Source organism: Mirounga leonina, unplaced genomic scaffold, assembly GCF_011800145.1.
Source record: "Mirounga leonina isolate KUSES-001 unplaced genomic scaffold, KU_Mleo_1.0 Mir_197, whole genome shotgun sequence".
NCBI lineage: Eukaryota > Metazoa > Chordata > Mammalia > Carnivora > Phocidae > Mirounga > Mirounga leonina.
Genome location: NW_023270494.1, coordinates 10,916,674 through 10,938,437, shown reverse-complemented (window position 1 = coordinate 10,938,437; position 21,764 = coordinate 10,916,674). Strand labels below are relative to the sequence as shown.

General features: G+C 37.0%; 1 protein-coding gene across 4 annotated transcripts in view; it reads right to left on the bottom strand.

Moving 5' to 3' along the window:
* Positions 1-21,764, bottom strand: part of ABCA6 (ATP binding cassette subfamily A member 6) — an 81,127-nt gene that overhangs the window by 33,782 nt on the left and 25,581 nt on the right. For all 4 annotated transcript variants that reach the window (XM_035026159.1, XM_035026158.1, XM_035026157.1 and 1 more), the window contains exons 10-22: positions 20,953-21,118; positions 18,896-18,954; positions 15,394-15,504; positions 14,831-15,006; positions 14,522-14,641; positions 14,135-14,273; positions 13,484-13,574; positions 12,257-12,396; positions 8,475-8,591; positions 7,292-7,472; positions 6,742-6,908; positions 4,419-4,552; positions 2,657-2,794 (exon numbers count right to left, since the gene is read on the bottom strand). In XM_035026159.1, coding sequence (XP_034882050.1) covers positions 2,657-2,794; positions 4,419-4,552; positions 6,742-6,908; positions 7,292-7,472; positions 8,475-8,591; positions 12,257-12,396; positions 13,484-13,574; positions 14,135-14,273; positions 14,522-14,641; positions 14,831-15,006; positions 15,394-15,504; positions 18,896-18,954; positions 20,953-21,118 — 1,739 coding nt within the window. The remainder of the gene's footprint in view (positions 1-2,656; positions 2,795-4,418; positions 4,553-6,741; positions 6,909-7,291; positions 7,473-8,474; positions 8,592-12,256; positions 12,397-13,483; positions 13,575-14,134; positions 14,274-14,521; positions 14,642-14,830; positions 15,007-15,393; positions 15,505-18,895; positions 18,955-20,952; positions 21,119-21,764) is intronic.

The window sequence follows — 21,764 nt, the reverse complement described above, 5'->3', positions numbered from 1 at the left end:
AAAATAAGTCAGTCAGAGAAAAACAAATACCATATGACTTCACTCATGTGTGGAATTTAAGAAACAAAACAGATGAAGATAGGGAAAGGGAAGGAAAAATAAATAAGAGGAAAACAGAGAGGGAGGCAAATCATAAGAGACTCTTAACTAAAGGAAACAAACTGAGGGTTGCTGGAGGGGAGGTAGATGGGGGAGGAGGGGTAATGAGGTGATGGATATTAAGGAGGGCACTTGATGTAATGAGCACTGGGTGTTATATGCCACTGATGAATCACTAAATTCTACCTCTAAAACTAATAAAAAAAATTAAAATTGAAATTAAAAAATTAAACAAATACTAATTATCATTAAAATACACTTTTTGAAGTACTGAAAAATAAAAATAAAAGTGTGCGCCTTAATTCAGCAACATCTATGCATGAATGTGGGAAAGGAAATGATTTCTGATCATTTAACATATGACTTCAACTCCTAGAAAAAAAAAAGAAGTAAAATATAACTTATGACCCACTTCAGGGTATATATTGAAAAGAACTGAAAGCAGAGTCTCAAAAAGATATCTTCCCACACATGTTCATAGAAGCACTACTCATAACAGCCAAGAGGTGGAAGCAATCCGAACGTCCACCAACAGATAAAGGGGTAAACGAAGCATGGTATATACATACAGTGGAATATTATTCAGCCTCTAGAAGGAAGGAAATCCTGTCACATGTTGCAACATGGATGAATTTCAAGGACATTATTCTAAGGGAAATAAGCCAGTCACAAAAAACCAAATACTCTATGACTGTCCTTATATGAGGTATCAAAAGTAGTTAAATTAACAGAAACAGAAAGGAGGATGATGATTGCCAGGAGCTGGGGGGGAAAGGGACAATGAGGTTTTAGTTCTGCAAGATGAAAAAATTTAAGAGATCTGTTTCACAATAATGTGAATATGCTTGACATTATTGAACTGTACACTTAAAAATGGTCAAGATGGTGAATTTTATGTCCTGTGTTTTCGCCACAGTGCAAAAAATAGTAATTTGGGACTTACGATCCTGGAGAAACAGATCACTCAGGCCTGAGCAGCATGTCTTTCTCAGCTAATCTTGTTATAGATACGTAAAGCCATCAGCAGCTGGTTGGATGTGTTTGGAAGCAAAAGAGCTAAAAAGAAAACTTGCTGCCACCAAGCTTGTGGGGAAGGAGACAACTCTGAATCACCATCCCCAAATCCGTGTCTGCCTGAGGCTGGGCCCATGCTTAGGTACAGGACTGCCTCTTGAATATAATCACAGTCCAGCAGTGCAGTAGCCTGTCTCAAAATAATTCTACAGTTCTCAAGCTTTACTTAAGGCTTTAGAGGCTACAAGGATCAATTTGAATGTTTCACCAGGTACAAAAATCCATTACTGTCTTCATAAAAATGGCTGGGAGAAGAAAGGTGTGCGCGACTCGGGACGCCTAAGAGAGTAACTGGGACCAAACTTTATTTGGTCCTGAATAAACAAGTAATGACATGAGGAAACTAAAGGACCAAGAGGGGATAACATCTGTGTCTTTCTACTGCCAGTTGGTTCTACTTTCTGGAGAGTTCCCTTCAGACTCCCCTACCCTTGCACTGTCCCAGTTCTCACGGTCAGTGCAGGCTTCAACCCGATGGTGCACGTGTCCATCGCTGACCACTCAAGTATAATCTGTCCATCTGCTCTTGCTCGTCCCCCAGCACCACAAATGCAGTAAAGCCAAAACTGAATTCAACCCCTTTGTCACAAAGTGGGCTTCCCTTTTTGATGGCTCCACTTCTAATCCTATGTACTGCTCTTCCGGTCTCCTGGTTTAAAACAGTTGAGTCAGCTTTAAGAGATCCCTCTTGAGTATCAGGGTCTAACCAGAAAACCATTACTACCTTCAGGACTTCAAAGAGAAAATACTCATGCAAGGGCTGCATGTGTGGGAAGATCAGAGAAGCCAACGAGGATGAAGCAAGAAGACATTGTCACTTCTGGGCAGGGGGGCGGGGGAGGCACAAAGGGTGGAAGCAATGTGACTGCAGCCCAGGCTGCAGGATCCTCCTGCTCTCCTGGCTCCCACTACTGCTTCCTGCCATCTAAATCCAGGCTGTAGCCAGCTGACAAAAACCCTGAAGATGCAGCCCAGGTGCGTCAGATACCCAAAAATGCATACAACTAGGGGTGGGTGAAGAAATTAACCAGAAGACATACAGCCCGAGAACTGGCAAATTCTCCTTCATATCAGTCTACTACCCATTTAGTCAATGAATGGTCCACCAACAAATTAGATTAGACTTACAAGATTCTAAATGTGTTTTACAAGTGTTCTTGATTTCCAATTCAGTGTATACACACACACACACACACCCCTGCATTCACACTCTCTCCAATACACTTCTGCAATCAAGTTTGTATCTTTGCAGAAGATTCTCTAGAAGACTATGACATAATATTGAAAAGTATTCCCCCCATGAGCATTCTTTGATTGAACCAAGGGGAAAAATCATATTTTGTTAGATATAATGTTTAAAATGTTAGGACAAAAACATTTTTAGGATTAACAATCAATGATGAATATTTAAAAGCTATGGAGGGAAAACATAGATTGCTTGCCAAATTCTTAATTGTTTAGAATGAGTAAATCCAATACTTACAAAAGGATATGGGCTTCTCTCAATTCGAATATTTTGTGTACAATTAAACATTCGAAGTAGCCCATTGCTAATAATATTCACAAGAATAGGAAAACAGTGTAGTCTCAAGGTATTGCACGCAACTGAAAATCTGTAATCCTTTGAATAAAACAAAAGCAAAATGATGTTAATTCTGTCATTAAAGAACAAAGAAAAAATTTTTATATTAAAATCCCAATGGTGCCACACTCTGTGTGATCATCCTCAAGTTAACTGACCTTTCTGAGCTTCAGGTTCCTCATCTGTGAAAGGGGATAATAAATTGGTTGTATAGCCACTATATGATTTTTTCTTAGTATTACTAATTTTGGACCATTTTGTCCTCATTTTGCTGATGAGGAAATTTCAAATAACTGAATATAAAAGTAGCCCCGATAAGGAGACACAGTCAGTTTATAGTGAGCAAGCAAAGAAGCTCTGACTTCCTGGATAGGAGATAAGCACAGGGTGCATAAAATATTCATGGTTACACTGCCAATGAGCCACTTTTATGTTTTCTAAGACAATGTTTATATTCTTTATGTTTATGAAAATGTTTATGCATTTATCAAGAGGCTCAGTAGGGTTTAAATATTCTATTGGTTCAGGTAATAAATATGTTAGATAAGTAACAAAGCAATTTTCAAGCAATGCAGTTTCCTACAGTTGGCACAAAGAGATTACTTTTGTTTTTCAATTGAAGTATAGTTGACAGACAATGCTACATTAGTTTCACATGTGCACCTGATTAAGACTGCATTTTTTACCATGTACTTAGTTTAGATGGAACTGGACTCAATGACATATCTTACAAAGCTTTTGTTTTGGTTTTTATTTCCTTGTAGCCAGAAATAATGAGGTAGTTCATTTCATGTGGGCTCCCAGCTTTTCACTGGCTTTTAAGTAAGACTCAGAATTTTACTTTCAATTAGGATGTATTTTCAATGGTCTTGTACCTGGAACAATCTCTATCCCTTGGACTCTTTTACCGAAACTGAAACAAGCTAACGGTAGACTGAGAACACTTTTCTCTCAGAGATTTCATGTGACTTTTATAGTATTTAATGTATATTCTCAATACAGTTGCCCCTGGAACAACATGGTTTTGAACTACACTGTTAACTTATACATGAATTTTTTCTGATAAATATGGTACAGTGGTGTAAATGTATTTTCTCTTCCTAATGATTTTAATAACATTGTCTTTTCTCTAGCTTATCTTACTGCAAGAACACAGTATACAATCCATATAACACACGGAGTATGTGTTAATCGACTGTTTAAGTTATTGGTAAGGCTTTCAGTCAACAGTAAGCTCTTAGCAGGTAAGTTTTTAGAGAGTTAAAAGTTATATGCATATTTTCAACTGTGCAGGGGTTTGGCGGTCCTAACACCTGTGTTGCTCAAGGGTCAACTGTATATGAAAACAACTTTTGAGTAGTCAGTCACTGAAGAAAATTCTTTAAATTCATGGTTGGTAATTATAAGGTCTAATATTTTATTGAATCTGAATAATGCAATTACACTTAGCTACTCTCAAATGTAAAAATCATCTAATTCCAAAGTTAAGATCGAAAATGTTTTACAAAAGCTTATTTAAACTTCACAGTTTATTCAATAATGACCCCAAATGTTTTTAAATCAAGTTACTATATACTAGCTGGGTTGACTGCCATTTAAAACAGTTAAATATGTAGCACTTTATTACTTTTTTTCATGAAAGCAAAACCAAGATGCAAAATACCTTTTGTTTACCAGAAACTATGATAGCTCCGTTGTACGACAGGTCATCAGTGCCGTTTCTGTTTGCAAAGTCATCTACTTCCAAAAGTATATTTTGATGCTTCACTGACTGTATAAAATCTTCAATATTTGATTCTAGTATGAAATCAATAACAGAAGGCCATAGAAAGCAAGAACATATATGTCAAAATTTTAAAATAAACCACATACACAATTTAAAGTCAATACTTATAGACTATTATGTGAAGTCATGTGTCTTTGGGCATCACAATAATAAAATTGGCTCACTTTACCATCTTTTATTTATCAAATCCTATGCTGTGATGAGTTAGCTTTATAATTCTGTTTAGTGCAAGTTAACATGTATGTGACCATTAAAACAAGATAATTCTAGGGGCGCCTGGGTGGCTTAGTCAGTTAAGCATCTGCCTTTGGCTCAGGTCATGATCCCAGGGTCCTGGGATGGAGCTCCATGTCCGCTTTCTGCTCAGTGGGGAGCCTGCTTCTCCTTTTCCCTCTGCCTGCAGCTCCCCCTGCTTATGCTCTCTTTCTCTCTCTCTCTGACAAATAAATAAGTAGAATCTTTAAAAATAAATAAATGAATCTTTAAGAAAAAAATATACATATATTTTATATACATATCTATTCCCTAAATATATGTATACATTTAGTAAGAAATGAAAAGAGTGCCACTATCAAAGTTTTTGATAGGCCCCTAAAGGAGAAAGCAGATGAGATTTTTTGACAGAGAAATAAGAGCTAAGAAAACCCACAGCCTAGAGCACACAAGAGCAAACAACTACAAAGGTAAAACTAATGTCCAGGATATGGAAACTCAGAGTGGACAAATTCAAGGGGACAAAGTGCGTCTGAAGCCACAGCCATGCTCATTAACTGGTTAACCACGCCTGGAACAAAGTGACCCCAGTTCTCTCCCCGTGGTCCACACGGAGCGGGCAGCAGCTGCAGTCGTCCCCAGCATACAAGTCCTCAGATTTACTTTTTAAGAGATACTATTTGGGGAAAACAGCAGGGCGAGATCTAAAGTAACTCCAGACGATTAAAAGGACAGGATGGAATGGGAAAAGAAAAAAAGGGGACTCTCATTTTTTGCTCATTTGGACTTTGAAAGGGAGTTCATACTGGGGACACACAGAAGGCATTCTGGGATCATAAAACAGGACCAAGCCCCAGATGAATCAGCATTTCCACCAGCTGGGTAAGGAACGTATACACAGAAAATAAGCTTTCCATGCATCCACACTCCATCTCCACAAGTCACCTAAGGTAGGAAACCTTAAAGGTTACCCACATTCCCTTAGGCAAACAGGGATTCCCTGATTTAATGAACATCTTACTAAGAATCATCATACTTTGAGAAAAGAGGAACAAGATGGCAGAGAAGCCCCAAACTTAAATCACAAAATACCTCACAACTGAGTACAGAGAAGAAAAATAAATAAGTTAATCCAAGCATATTGTTCTTAGAGTAACTGGAGAGGAAAATATATACATGAGACAATAATAGACCAAAAAATAAAAATGAATAGGCTGACAATGACAGGCTGAAAATTTCTGGATCTTAGAAATAAAATATATAATTCACAAAAATTTCCATTTTAAGGTAGCAGAGTGAATAAAACTTACTTTCTAAAACCCAAATTGAAAAGAATGAAAAACAGAAGTTAAAAGACCACCTTTGTTTAAAGAGGAAAATCTATAACCCTGAGTCACAACTGTAGATGAATATAAGAATGGGCTGGGGTACTTGTCAAGAGAGGTCTCCTGTGCTGAATACATACATATATTTTACATCTTAGGCAGAAACAAAAGCTTCTTCAAAGTTAAATAAGTAGTTAGACAAAACCAATTACCCATAATTTAGGATAACAAGAGTATGGGTATTAAATTGTCTTAAGGAATCTTCCTAGATCCTGTTGGAGGGGCATAGGGTATAAAAATGCATTCTTTACATGTCAATCAGTTTGTATAATATTTATGGAACAGCTTAGGCTACTGTAACAAGGAGATCTCAAATAGAGTGGTTCAGTCAATATAGTTTATTTCTCTCTCACATAATGGCTTAGGGTGGTCAGGTAGATAGGCAGTTCTGCTTTAACCAGGTTATATAGTGACTCACCCATGCTCCTTCTGTCTTATCCCACCATCTCCATCATCTCCAAAATCAGAGCAAATATGCACTGTACCTCAGCTATTTTCTATAAATGAAGTCTAAATACACATTTTCTTCTCTTATGATTTGTTTTTTCCTCTCTACATAAAAATAACTTATTTCTGGACTAAAATTTTGTTCTTCTCTTCACCTGTGTTATTGATGATCAATAGGCTGGTACGAAGGTCTTCGGGAGGTTGTCCAAGAGAGAGGAAATACAGTTCAGGTGTAAATTCCCAATCACTCTTTTGAATTAACAGAGCATAAAGTATCTTTTCCACAATCAAAGGGAACATTGCAATCCCAAACACCAAGAGTCTACCAATAAAGAAAAATAACCACATGAACCTGTAGCAATTTTATTTATTGACAGATATTTCACAAATTTCTGTTGGGTACCGACTCTATGCCAGGCATGATTATAGGTGCTGAAATTTGGAAAGCAGGCCGCGGCACCCCACGCAGTACTAAAAGGCATTGTTATATAAACACCAGGCTATCAAACCATGAAAACTAAACAGACCTGTGTGTAAGGCTCATCAAGTGCTACCATCCAGGCATTCCTACTGTCAGTAAAAATGAAATGTGTCTATCCATTTTCTGGCAAGAACATTGGGTGCTATGTTCTAGTTTTAAATTCTCTTCTGGTTTAACTCTCTCTTGAAACTCACTAACAAAACCCACAGTTCTCTGATACTCACAGGATCAAAAGCTCTTTCTTCCCACGTTTTAACTTTAAGAAACGGAGCCATGCCATTGCACTGATCTGCATTTTCCAGAGGACCATGTCGCTCACAGCCTTCGGCATTTCAGGGAAAGGAGAGCAAGATGGCTCTTTTTCGTGTAGGCTCTCTCCGTCTCTTATCTCTGCTTGTTCAAAATCTACACACACACACACATTATTAACGCCATCCTTGGACATCACAGTTTTCTCTTTTTCGTAACATTAAAAGTTGTTTTACAATGGTTACAAGGCAAGTAATACAAGAAACAAATTATATTTATCATGTCCACATTCAATAAACTCAGTGATAAAATATAACTAAATTCATACCAAAGAAGAATTCAGTAAAGGGTGACCTCATTATGCCTAGCCTTTGAAAAGGCATAGAAGGTCCCATATGTAACAATATTCTGAGGGATTTCAAGAAATATTTTCCATAGAAATAGCCAATCATTGATGCCTAAATGTCAGCTATTAAGCTGTCAGGAATTTCAAAATGTGAGCGAACAATTACCGGCTCTGAAGCCACAAGACCCATATCTGATTCTCAAATACATGACTTATAAGTGGCATGACTTAGGACCGATCACTTAACTACTCTTAGGTCTAGTTTTCTCCTCTGTAGAATGCTGCCAATGCCTATTGTTGGAAAGGTTATTGTAGAAAGGTAATGCACAATATCCACACACCGATCAAAATTTCTGGATAGAGGCTCTGTAAATGATTGTCCTTCTCATTATTACTACCCATTAAAATACACAGGAGATGATCCTAGCATTTTCTCCATTAAGACTTAGTGAAATTTTCTACATGAACAAGCTAAGAGCAATTTTTATAAGAAATATCTGCTCAGACTTCATGACCTTGGTTGAGAGCCTTTCACATCCTCAGAATATCCAAGAAGCAATGAGCATCTGGGGATAGGAGAAAACTGCTGAAATAGGAAGCAAATAGTTTGCAGAGAAATTTGTTATATTCCAAGAAGGGATCTGTGTTCAGTCCTAGTAATGACATTAGAAAACAATACAACCCTTCCCAAACATCAGTCAAATTTGGAATTATTAGCATTCTTTAGTGTAAATCATGCATAAAGCATTATAAAATACTAAATACATGATTATTGGGAAATTGATTTTCTGTTACTTATACAATGAATTTACCTTGTTCAATAGTTGATTTTCCTTCCAGTTTCATGAAGACGTCATTCAGAGTTGACATGGAAATGTCGTAACTCGTCACACCCTGGCCAGAACACTTATCAAGATCACTGAAAAGGTCTAAGGCAACAGACCAGAATAGATACATTTTAAATTCCACATTGATAACAAAACCCAGTAAATTAACACTTATTTAAAAGATGATCCAGAATATTGTTCAGAAAAATATTATGTCTTTGGAATATCACAGTAAGCAAAAAGAAAATTTTATTAGACTGTTCTTCCTCTCTGAAATGAATATGTCAGAACTCTCCCCTCTACCCTCAAATCATCTGTACTCTATCTTATATTCTCAGCTCATGAACTTCCAGAACACTTCTTTGAGGAAATATGAGCAATCAGAAAGAACATCACTGGGGCGCCTGGGTGGCTCAGTCATTAAGTGTCTGCCTTCAGCTCAGGTCATGGTCCCGGGGTCCTGGGATAGAGCCCCGCATCCGGCTCCCTGCTCTGTGGGAAGCCTGCTTCTCCCTCTCCCACTCCCCCTGCTTGTGTTCCCTCTCTCGCTGTGTCTCTCTCTGTCACATAAATAAAATCTTAAAAAAAAAAAGAAAGAACATCATCTTCTCACCCTCACACAAATGAACGTTTATTTCTACCCATATTCTGGGTCTTGGTTCTGTACAGGTGGAAGACTTAGAGCTGCTCCCACCAAAGGCTACCTCTTTGATTTGTGTTCTGAATTCTATCCCATTCAGGCATCTCGAGGACTTCCTAAAGTAATCTCCTGCCCTTCTCTGGCTTGTATCATCAATTTCTCCTACATGTACTGGGCCATCCCAAACAGCAGGCAAAATGCTGTAAGTTAACCCATTAAACAAAAACAAGTAACAACAACAACAAAAACCCAATCTCCTCCTACCACTAGCCCACTGCTACACACATGCACCCAGGGCTCAAAGATTTGTCTACTTTACCACCTTTAATTTGTGGTATCCTATTTAACTGAACCCCCACAAATCCAAATGCTATCCCTATCCCTCCACAGAAATTGTTCTTACAAGGTCATCAATGATTCCACATTTTAAATTCAATGGACAAGAGCTTTTTAAAAATTCTTTTAACTCTCTCTCTCTCTCATTCAGGGACATTGAAAACTGTTGACTACTTTGTCCTTCTACAAACATTGTCTCCCTTGAGTTAATAAAAACATATATGTTCTTTTGTTTTTCCTTCAAGTTCATGGGGGGCTCTTGATTTCCACCATTCTCTGACTCTTCCTCTACTTTCTCCTGAGGGCTCAGTCCTGGATCACCTTCTCTTTCCCTACACTCAAATCCAATCCCTTTGCATTAAATCCATCCCTACGCAAATGATTCCCAAGTTCAATTCTCACTTTGAGTGTTCTCTGATTTCCAATATCCTATAACCAACTGTATACTTAGCCGCTTGACATCTCCACTTTGAAGTCTAAAAGCATCTCAAAGCAGGTATTTCTAAAACAGAACATTAATTCCTTCTTCTCCATCCTACCCAACTGTCTCTCTCATCATTTTATAACAAATGACACCATCTTCCACCAGGTGATTCAAGCCAAAATTCTAGAAGTCCCTCTGGATTTTTCACTTCTCGTGCTCCACAGATTGGACAACAGTCAGGTTCTTCGGCTTTATCTCAAGATATGCTTCAAATCCAGCCATTTTCATCCACCTTTCACTTGGCACCATGGTAGCATAATGATCATCATCTTTCACCCGTAAGTCTGAAATGGTCACATGGCTGGTCTCCCAGCGTCTACTCTTCTTCTGTACCCAGAGTGCTCTTTTATAGCCAGAGAATGAAAATATAAGTCACATCACATCAATCCCCCATTTAATGACTTTCAGTGGTTTCTCAGTGCATTTAAGATAAAATTCAAACACCACATGACAGCTTCTAAAGCTCTGTATGGGTGGACCTCTATCTATCCCTACAACCTTACCCACCCCCACTTGCCAATCTCCTCCCACACTCACTGCACTCCAGACGTCTCTCTCCCCCCTCTGCTTGGAATGCCTTTGATTGTTTTCTTCTTTTGTACTTCTGGCACTCTATATAAACCCCAATCTGACATTAGTTTCTCTCTAAACCCTATCACCTTGTTTATTATTGCAATTGTAATATACCTTGGCTTATTGTGTGTGTCCACTTCTCCCCACCCAATGGAATGCACCCTCCATGAGGGTAGGGACTCAGATGTTTTATTTAACTCTGTATCACTAGTGTCTCAAGCAGTGCCTTTTACATAATAGGTTCCCAATAAACATTTATTATTATCTTCCATATTTCCTACAGGACATAAGAATGCCATTGGACTTGCAGAGGCTTATGGTCAGCATAAAGAGGCTGCCATGGACCAAAACATCAACACCAGGGACTCTGGTGTGACATGTTCTCATAGTACTATGAGCATATAACTCACTATTCTCCTTCCCTAACCAAAAAAAGAAGGCTAGTTGTATCTCATTGGACAGAATAACACAGTATAGCCTATGGACTTGAGAACACCATCTTGCAGCTCCTACGAGGACACAGAGAGCTGCCTTATTTGGGGGTGAGACTAAATCTGAATTCCTGAGTATTTGCTTAATAAGACTGAATCATCCTTGGGGCGCCTGGGTGGCTCAGTTGTTAAGCATCTGCCTTTGGCTCAGGTCATGATCCCAGAATCCTGGGATTGAGGCCCACGTCAGGCTCAGTGGGGAGCCTGCTCCTCCCTCTCCAGCTCCCCCCTGCTTGTGTTCCCTCTCCAGCTGTGTCTCTTTCTGTCAAATAAATAAATGAAATCTTAAAAAAAAAGAAACATCCAAATGAGCCTCTTTAAATCAGGCCTGCAGAGAGTTAAACCTTTAATAAACTAAATATTTAGATAAAAAGGAAGCTTTTTAAATTAAAAAAGACAGATATATTTCCTCATTTGCAAGACAGGGAAGACTATAGCACCTACTTCATAGAATAGTTGTAGGACTAAATGAGTTGATATAAATGAAACTATTAGGAACAGTGCCTGATTCATAATAAACATTGTACTAAGGGTTAGCTATTATTAGAATTACTTATCCAACAAGTCCTAGGTTGGGAATGCTACTCGGCAGACTGGGGACCTATGGTGAATACTTTTGTAGAATAAATAAACTACGTTTTTTTTTTTTCTGCAAAATAAATATATACACAATTAAATTAAAATATAAAAGGGAACCTACAGCAGACAACTTGATGTTATCCCCATCCCTTCTGTACTCACTCATACACAGTAAATCTGTTTATTAACACCTGCCTGAAGGCATTTTGTTCTGGGCTGTGAAGTATGCTAAGCTCGTGTTGAGCACAAGTCATATGGGTTAGAAAATTAATGCTCCTAAAAGCATCTCTTAAACAATGAAGGGTAGGGAGTGGCAAATAAATACCCCAGCTTTCTCACCCCTCTTGTGACATAACTCTGAGCCCCTTGCTCACTTACTCACTTATTTATTCCAATGGTATTACATCTCAATTTCGTATTGCAACCACCTGCTCAATAATGCAGACTCCCCTAGCCTCCTTCGCTTCCCACTCTCATGTCCCCATTCCCTCCTGGTGTTTCTAGGCATCAATTACCAAAGTGCGCTAAAGTCCTCATTTCAAGTTCTGCTTTTTAGGGAACCCAACCTAATACAAAATTCAAATCCATTAAATAATGAAAGCTGTAATAATGTGATGAACACCTGTTCCCAAATTTCATTCCATTGTAATCATATTTAAGTTACCTGGAAATTTATTTGTCCTTTCCATGGGCAAAGTATACACAAGCTTTTCTTTGTTTTCTGTTTTTAATTTAGCATCAGGGATGTAATGATTAATGAAGGATGTTATTTTTTCTGGATCACATACTTCATTTCTGTACAAACTAATATTTAAAAGAAAAGGTCATTGATTTGTATTTTCTCTACTGCTATCACAAAAGAAGGGCTTTTACTGAATACCTAGCCTTTGAGTACTACTTTACTTGGCTTTAGAGAACAAATGAAATGAGTAAATAACAACAACAGAAGTAATAATAATAATAATGCCATCAGCTTGAAAAATCCTATGATCTCTACAGAGGAGGTGTTTAAATTCAGAACAATTAAAAATATAAAAACAAATGCATGCCATAAGTGAAACTATATTTCAAGTAGGAAGATAAACAGAGCAAGGCATGAACATCAGGCAGAAGAAATTGCTTAGGGAAAATAATTACACCAGATTGTGTAGCTATCAGGAATTAATGGCTAATAGGGAAGTTTGGCTTACATGCATGTCTTGTTTGGCTACAGAGTTTTGGTTTGGGTTTTATAAAATTCTTTTCACCTGGACACACTTTGTCAGATAGGGTGCTCTTAACTCTCTCCCACTTTTGATAGTAGCTTCTGAAATTATTTGATTTTGTGCCCAGTGAAAGAATGAAAATATGTTACAGGATTGTATGGATCACCTGAGGGAAATGGGGGGTGGGAAGAAGATAGAGATTTAGGATACACAGAGTAGCTACCTGGAAAGTGGTCCATGAAGTAGCCCTGTTGATTCTGCTTATCATTAGCATTAATAAAGATACAAGGAGGCAGGAAAAACATTTGGGAAACACTAGCCAATAGTTTGGCAAAGATGAAGCATAAGGCCAACCGTCCCTCATAATTGTCTGCCTTTTTGATATACCAGTATTGAAAACATTTATATGGGGTGCCTGGGTGCCTCAGTTGGTTAAGCATCTGCCTTCTGCTCAGGTTGTGATCCTGGGGTCCTGGGATCCAGGAACCCCACATCCAGCTCCCTGATCAGTGGGAGCCTGCTTCTCCCTCTTCCTCTGCTCCTCCCTGCCCCCATCCCTGCTCGTGCACTTTTTTTCTCTCTCTCAAATAAACAAATAAAATCTTTAAAAAAAAGAAAGCATATATCTATGTATATGTGTGTACATATATATATGTATATATCCAATCTATCCCCAAAGTCTTTACCTTAAGTGATATCCAAGACCCCATTTTCTCTTCAAAAAGACAGAAGACCCTGCACACTTCAGTCTCCCACTGGACATGATCACTTTTCTATCTGATTAAAAAGAAGCAAGAAAGAAAGGATGATGGGAGTCATTTCTTCCCTCTCTAGAAAATATAGGTGAGGAGCCAATGCTCAGATTTCCAAAGGAGAAGTGCTCTACAGGAAATAAATGTATCTAACATACATTTAAAAATTTGAAATACACATTAAAGTTGATGCATTTAAAATGAACTTATGAGTTCCAGTCTATTTTTGTGCCCTCCAATAATTCTTGAAAAAACAAATAAACAAGCAAACAAACCCAGAAATTACATTGCCACATTTTCCACTCCGTATGCTAAAGAATAAGTGGATAGTTTTCAACCAGATATATATTGATTACAATGTTTAAATTAACTGAAAGCTGAAAAAAAACCTTACAATTTTTTATTAGAGGTTACAATCTAGCAAATGCACAGTCAGTGAGGAATTCTAGAGGGGGTTGGACTTGTCATTCCCTGGACTGCTATGGAATGGAGCACACATGAAGGTCATGGGAGCACGGTGCTTGTCCTAGAAATACACATTGCCCAAATTCTTTATCATAAAACTGAGATAAAACAAACAATTACCAGCCAGGACATCAGCCTCATCCATGAGATTGGTACTCAAGAGGATCACATGGCCTGCTTTGTGTTCCTTGAGGAAACTCCAAACCCGATGCCTTGAAAAGGGATCCAACCCAGCAGTCGGTTCATCTAATAGCAAAATCTACAGAGGATGATAATGTTTAAAATATATCTCTCCCACATTAACTCTTCTCACATGGTAGCATGGATAACAATAATAAACCAAATAATAACTATCCAACCATTTAGGTCCAATATACTTATACCCATAGTTTAACAGCAGAGTCTCCCTTGATACATTACAATGAGATCTCTACTACTTTTAGTGGTAAAAGAAGAGCTTGACTTTTTACTAAATCTGCTTTCCACGGCATGCAGAATCTCACTTACCTGAGGATCTCCTAAAATGGCAATCCCAAAGGTCAGCTTTCTTTTCTGTCCTTCACTTAAATGTTTAGCAAGGTTATCCTGAATGTTTTCTATGTCCAATTCTAACAAAATTCTTTGTACCTATGCAAGAAAACACACAAAACTTAAAATCCAAGACAATGTATGCTATACAATTTGAATTGTCTGTTACAGCAGATCTTTTTTATAGGACCTCACTGCCTAAATTGTATTCATAACAGGGCAGGTAAATCACTAAGGCAAATTCTAACTTGGCAAACTTAACTTGCTAATCCAAGCATGCCCATTTACCTCTTGTTCTACTTCCTTTGGCTGAATCCCTTTTATTTTAGCAAACAGCCTGAGGTTTTCCTTCACAGTGAGTATGTCAAATTGAACATTGAATTGAGGACAAACACCAGTTATCTTTCTGATTTCCTCCAAGTCTTGCATTTCAGAGAGATTTTTATTATAGATGGTAACTGATCCTAAAAATAGAAGTTAAAAATAATTTAACATTGGCAAGATAATACATTTTATTAATGCTTCGAGATCCTATTCAGGAAAATATTGGCATATATTCACAAATATCTAAAATAATGACTTCACAATTTGTTAACAACTACAAATTAATCTTAACATAAATATATGTTCCGGGTGGTATATATTTTCTCTGGAATATCACATAGCAATGAAATAAGGCTAATGATTTTCATAAAAACTTGGGAATATAAAGTATATTCAAAATCCTATAGTCTGGTAAACAATGTTAGATAAAGAAATGTCACTTTCTCTTAAGCAATTTAACCTTAAAATAAGAAAGGCAACATATGACCTCTGGACATCTTGCCTTTGAGAAATTTCTTTTTGCTCACCTTCTGTTGGAACAGACAACCCATTAAGGATGTTTAGCAATGAAGATTTGCCAGCTCCACTATGACCCAGAATTGCTGTGATTTGACCTTCATATATGTCAAGGAGCAAGTCTGTTTTTAAAGTAAAATATTAACATTATAAATAAGAGGGCGTTAGAAAAAGCTGGTTCTAAAAGTAGAACAAAAAATTTATTTTAGTTGTATATTCTCAAGCATTTAAATAGTTTAAAACATATAATATCCAATATTTTCCTGGCTGCTAAAATAACATGGTTACTGTAGAATATTTGTGAAATAAATACAACCACTTAAGAAAAACTTAACTATAATTTCAAATATTAACATTGTAATACACTTACTTCCAGTGTATATGCATGTGCATATATGAACATGTAAATATATATATCTATATGGATTTTGATCATACTCCATTCTTTTCTAGCTTACATTTTCAAATGTTAAATGATAAACATTTTTCATGGCATTAATTACCTTTTAAAATATATTCACCAAAAATGTATATTTTCCCATTATAAATTTTCTATTCTTTTATTACAAACCTTTTGCATTTACAGATCAGTAGAAAAAAATCATTTATCTAAGAATTCTTTACTATTTTTTGTTTGTTTTCTTTACCACCAAGTGAAAAACAAACTCTGTTATGAAAAGTTGTTGGAGGAAATTCTTAAGAATTTTATAATATGTTATATCTAAGAGATCAGGTTCCTTCAATTAAATTACGTGTCCTACTTTCAAACATTATTGAAATTAATTAACAACTGGGATGAATTCCAGTTCATCCATCTTCTATCTGGATGATCTTGGATAAACTAAACACTACAAGATTCACTTTACTCAGCTATTAAATGTGCTGGTAATAGTAATTACATCTAAAGAGAAAATTCTTCCTATTATAATCCAATCCATTAAAATTCTCACTTATAATTTGACTAAAAGATTCTTAAAAAATTGGAAAAATAAGCTCAAATAATTAAGAAAAGTTAAATAATAGCAAGATATTAGTCTTGACTACATTGTATTAAAATATATTGGAGAATGGGGGAGCCTGGGTAGCTCAGTTGGTTGGGCCTCTGCCTTTGGCCCAGGTCATGATCCCAGGGTCTTGGGGTCAAACCCCGTGTTGGGCTCACTGCTCAACGGGGAGTCTGCTTCTCCCTCTGCCTCTGACCCCCCTTCTCGCTCGCTCACTCTCTCTCTCTCTCTAATAAATAAAATCTTAAAAAAAAGTTGGAGAACTATAATAATTAAAATAATATGTTAGTAATAATGCAATATATGTTAAGAAAAAAAAGAAGAAGAAGAAGGTAGCGGGAGGGGAAGAATGAAGCGGGGGAAATCGGAGGGGTAGACGAACCATGAGAGGCGATGGACTCTGAAAAACAAACAGGGTTCTAGAGGGGAGGGGGGTGGGAGGATGGGTTTAGCCTGGTGGTGGGTATTGAGGAGGGCACATTCTGCATGGAGCACTGGGTGTTGTGCACAAACAATGAATCATGGAACACTTCATCTAAAACTAATGATGTAATGTATGGGGATTAACATAAGAATAAAAATAATTAATTAAAAAAAAATGTTAGTAATACAGTAACCAATGGAGTAAAATATTATAATTAAAATAATGTTACTACTCCAGGATACACTGACTGATGGAAGACAAAAGAAGCCTAAGATGGTGCAAAGTAAACATAAAAAATAAAGATTAATTTTAAATTCATCAAAAAGATGAATTAATTAATAAATAATATTGGGACAACTAATCAAATACCTCAACCAATTTTACATTTACTGTTTTTAAATGGAAAAAAATGATGTTTTCCAGGGTAAGAGAAAACTGATGATATCTATCTTGGAACTGATCCATATTAACTAGAAAAAAAAAGAAACATAAGCCTCAGTTTCTTCACCTGCAAAATGGGAGAGATACTATGTATCTCATAGGATTAAATGAAAAAAAGTTTATGTTCATCACTTATTATAGTTGCGAGCACACACTAAGTACTCGATAAACTTTAAGTGTTTGTTGCTATTACTATTGTTGTTTTTAAATATTGCTATTCCCACAAGTGTATAAATTCTTATAAGCTTGAAGGGAAATGATCTGAAATATGAAGAAGAAGCTTAAAAATATAATCCCTTTGCATAATCTGCTTTTAGAAATTTATATTCAGGAAATAATAATATTTGCAAATATTGAACAAGAGGCTCATTACAGAGTTTTTTTTAGGATAGTGAAAAATTGGAAACAAGCCACCTTTTGTACATGAGTAAGGAAACTGAGGTAGCCATACAATAGAATCCTATTTAACCACTGAAAGGTGGGCTATAGGTAAGGACTTCAGTGGGTGTCCCCAAAGGTGTTCCAGAATTGCTACGGGAACTAGCAGCATGGGGGGAAGGTGCAGAGAGCACAGCTCCCCATTTACTTCCCAAAGAGCAGCTGTAGTTGGTAATTATTCATATAGTTTTCCATGCACGGACATCACTTTTCATTTTTAAATTTTTTTTTGAAGATGTCTAGATGTAAAAAGTAGCTCATGGTTATTGATGAGTACAAAAGTAGTTCATAATGCACTCTGGATATTGAAATGACAAATTTAAAAACTACTTCCATATATCCTTGGCTAAAATTAAAGAAAGAAAAACCATAGATCTAGATGGCATTGGATGGGACAAACTTGGGGTGAGAATAAATTTGCTAACACTCAAAGTGAGAAATGATCTCAGAGGAATAAATAAGATCGAGTTAAGGGACACTATCTGCTAGAAAATAAATGCAATGCACACACACTGGACAGACAACTCACAACCTTAGGGCAGGTCTGTGGATCTTCTTTGGAAAGTTTTAAGGCTTCCATTTCTTGTAAAAATCAATTACATTCTTCCTAAAAACCATTATTAATAAAAGCAATGTAGACACTACATCTATGAAATGTAGCCACTAACTTGGATGCTTACTTAGCTGTTTGTTATAGAAAACTGTATTTGTTAGAATTTAGTATCAGATACATTGGTTGGCTCAAAATTATAACTGTGTTTGCCCCAGGGATAGTGACTTGTGAAATTTAATTCATGGTCTCTGGTGTTACTCATCTTGTTTTAGAGTTAATCTCACCAGTATATAGAAACTATGTAGATTCCCTGGCTGGTATAAAAAATGATCAATTTTAAGTCTAGATGTTCTTTCCTCGTAGTGCAAATAAAATACAATATGGTTTTTAGCAAACTCATCTTTAAAAACAAAGTGAAATCACACTTTTCATTGCATGACCCCATTCTTGTAAATTAATAGAGCCATGAAACATCCAGAAGGATTTTATAGCCAGCTCTTAATCACGGTTAATCTCCAAGGGGTGGAGTTAGATTTTTTGTATTGTTTTTTTTTCTCTGTTTTGCTCATCTACATTTACAAATTTTTCACATGGAATTTTCTCCATTTTTTATAATAAAGAAGTCGAGGAAACAATGAAATGTTTGTCCTTACCTTTCAATGCTTCCATTTTCCCAGACTTTCCTGTATATTCTTTTTTAACATTTCTGATTCTGAAATGACAGAAGTGGTGTTTACTCAGCCAACATGGAGATAGTAGGCATCAGAAACAATCCCAGTTAAAGTGACAGATGCATCAACCTTTTCTTGTGAAATAAGGGATGGCATAACTAGTCTACTAGAAAGACAAAGACTTATTTTTGATTAATCATTTCCCCTGAGAGAGAAAATAAGTCTCTTTGGAAAGTTACAATTAAATGATTAGTGTTTTGCTTAGAGAAGCAGAACACTTTGGAATTGTTCTCACTTTCTTCCTCTAGCCTTAGAATATTTGGTGTTTTCTACTCTGTACAAGATCAGCTCATTTATCTGCACTTTAACTATCACCTCCCATCCCTTCCCATTCCCTCCAAACTTGCTCATTAATCAGACACTCTGTCACCTGCATTTTCTTTCTTTCTTTCTTTCTTTCTTTTTTTTTTTTGGTCACCTGCATTTTCTATAGTTTCCTCTCTGATAGCTTCTCTTTGGCCTGTAATTCTGCTTTGGATACAATCAGATTTCTCTCCTCCCCTTATTTTCAAACATTTTTCAAAATAAGAATATAAACTTGCCATATCCACGTTCTCCCTTTCTCCTCAATCACTCTGGCTTCTGAGTCCATTACTGTAGTAAACCTCTTCATGCTGAAATCACTGGTGGCCTCCTAAATCACCAAATGCAACAAAGACTTTTCTATTCCTTACTTATGGGATGATCAGTCGCTATTGGTGACGCTGTCCTTGTTGAAAGTGTCTACATTCAAGGTAACATTCGACTTACTGGTTTCCTTCCTTTCTAAATATCCCTTCTCTGTTTCCTCTTCTTTTGCCAAACACATCATCTTGGTCTTCCACATGGTTCTCCATGTACATTCTGGTCTTCTCATTCTAGACCCTCTTGATGGGTTATCTTATTGATTCTCGTGCTTTCAACACCAACCTAATGTTGACCCTATCCTTTTCCCTGAGCGTTAGGCTCCCACATCTAAAGGTTTCATCTGAATCTCACACACATGTGCACACACACACACACACACACACACCTCTCTGAATGATTACCAACATGAATCACATTAGAATCCCAAAGGAAACTATTGCAGGACAAGGCAGGAACCAGGCTCAACAGATTAGAGATGTCATGACTACGTAAGCTCATTACAGTGCATCTTCAAATTCAAAGGGAAACAGAATTTAGCCACTCTTTCCTCTGAGCATGAATCAAAATAAAGGTAAGGACATTTATTCAACCAAGATGCTGGCAGTGGGGGTGGTGGTGGTGGGGTTTAACCAAAGAGTCAGGAAATATAAAAAAGAAAGGCTTAAAAGGTGTTGAATTTGACAGTGTATTTTATCTCTGCCTTTCTTCGCACAGGGGGTCACCCACTGAAATGGGGGTTTTATGCTTTATTTTAATAAAGAAACTTCCATTTAGGAGCAGCCAGTTGTTTTTGGATTTCAGAGACAGCCATTTGTTTGGGGCAGACATCCTGCCTATGTCCTGGGAATGTTGCATGAATGAGCTAAAGTTATAGGAATGGATAGTTGTGCATACAAATGCCCCCAGAGAAGGAAAAATTGGGAGGGGTGTTATAGGTGAGAGGGAGTCAGTTGTGAATAAAAAATAGATATTTTTACGTAGCCCCAAGATACTGATTCTGGTTGAACTCTGCATGAGTTCCTCTCTACTTTCAGATGTGTATAGCTAACAGGTGGCTAGGGAAAGAGGAAGTGCTCATTGGTTATAAAGGCGAGAGCACCTGGGAAAAGGGGAATCAACACAGAAATAAGGAGGGAGACAAGATGGAGGGTGATGTGGTAACATATGGAGCAAAGTAAAGAGAATTTTCCTTACAAGGAGCAATCAGGAGACATTGGTGGACACATGGAAGAGTTCAAAGTAACATTAACAAAGACAAATTTCTTCTTCAATATTTTGTCCAGGCTCACCTGGTTGCTGTTGGTCAATAATTCGTTTGCCTTGCACCCGTATGTTGCTGTAAGTGTGATTACCTGATGGCTTCTTTTCCTTGGAATTCTGGAGCTACTGGTTCGAAACAATCCTCAGAGGGATGCTCAGGATCTATTTCTTTCTCGATGACCTTATTATTAGTCCTCTGGTGTTGGAAACAAGATGAGTTCAGGAAAAATAATGGAGAATAATGGCGCTCATCTCCATCTAATTAATCGAGGCAATAAAATACTGGATCAGTAAGATTAGAACAATGAGTAAAGAAGCCTTATTCAAAACAGTGCAGAGTATCTTAGACTTTTAAGCATCATAGAGAAATTCTTTTCTTTATAACTTCCTATTATTGAAAAGAAAACTTGTCATGAAGTAAACAATAAAAATTCAAAGGAAATAACATACTATCACAAAAGTTAAATAGTATAATAGAACTTTCAAGAAAGTATATATAAACTAAAGATCTGAAAAAGTATGACCTAAAAGCTATTTAGGATGAATGAAACCAAATATTTGGGGGGAAAGCCCTAATACAGCACATAAAAACAACTGAAACATGTTTGTGAACTTAAGAAATCACTTGATCACAGGGGCGCCTGGTTGGCTCACTGGGTTCAGCAACCAACTCTCCATTTTGGCTCAGCTCATGATCTCAGGGTGGTGAGATCCAGCTCCGCATCAGGCTCCACACTAAGCATGAAGCCTGCTTAAGATTTTCTCTCTCCCTCTGCCCCTCCCCTCACTCATGGTGCTCTCTCTAACAAAAAAAAGAAAGAAAGAAAGGAAGAAAGGAAGAAAGGAAGAAAGGAAGAAAAGAAAGAAAGAAAGAAAGAAAGAAAGAAAGAAAGAAAGAAAGAAA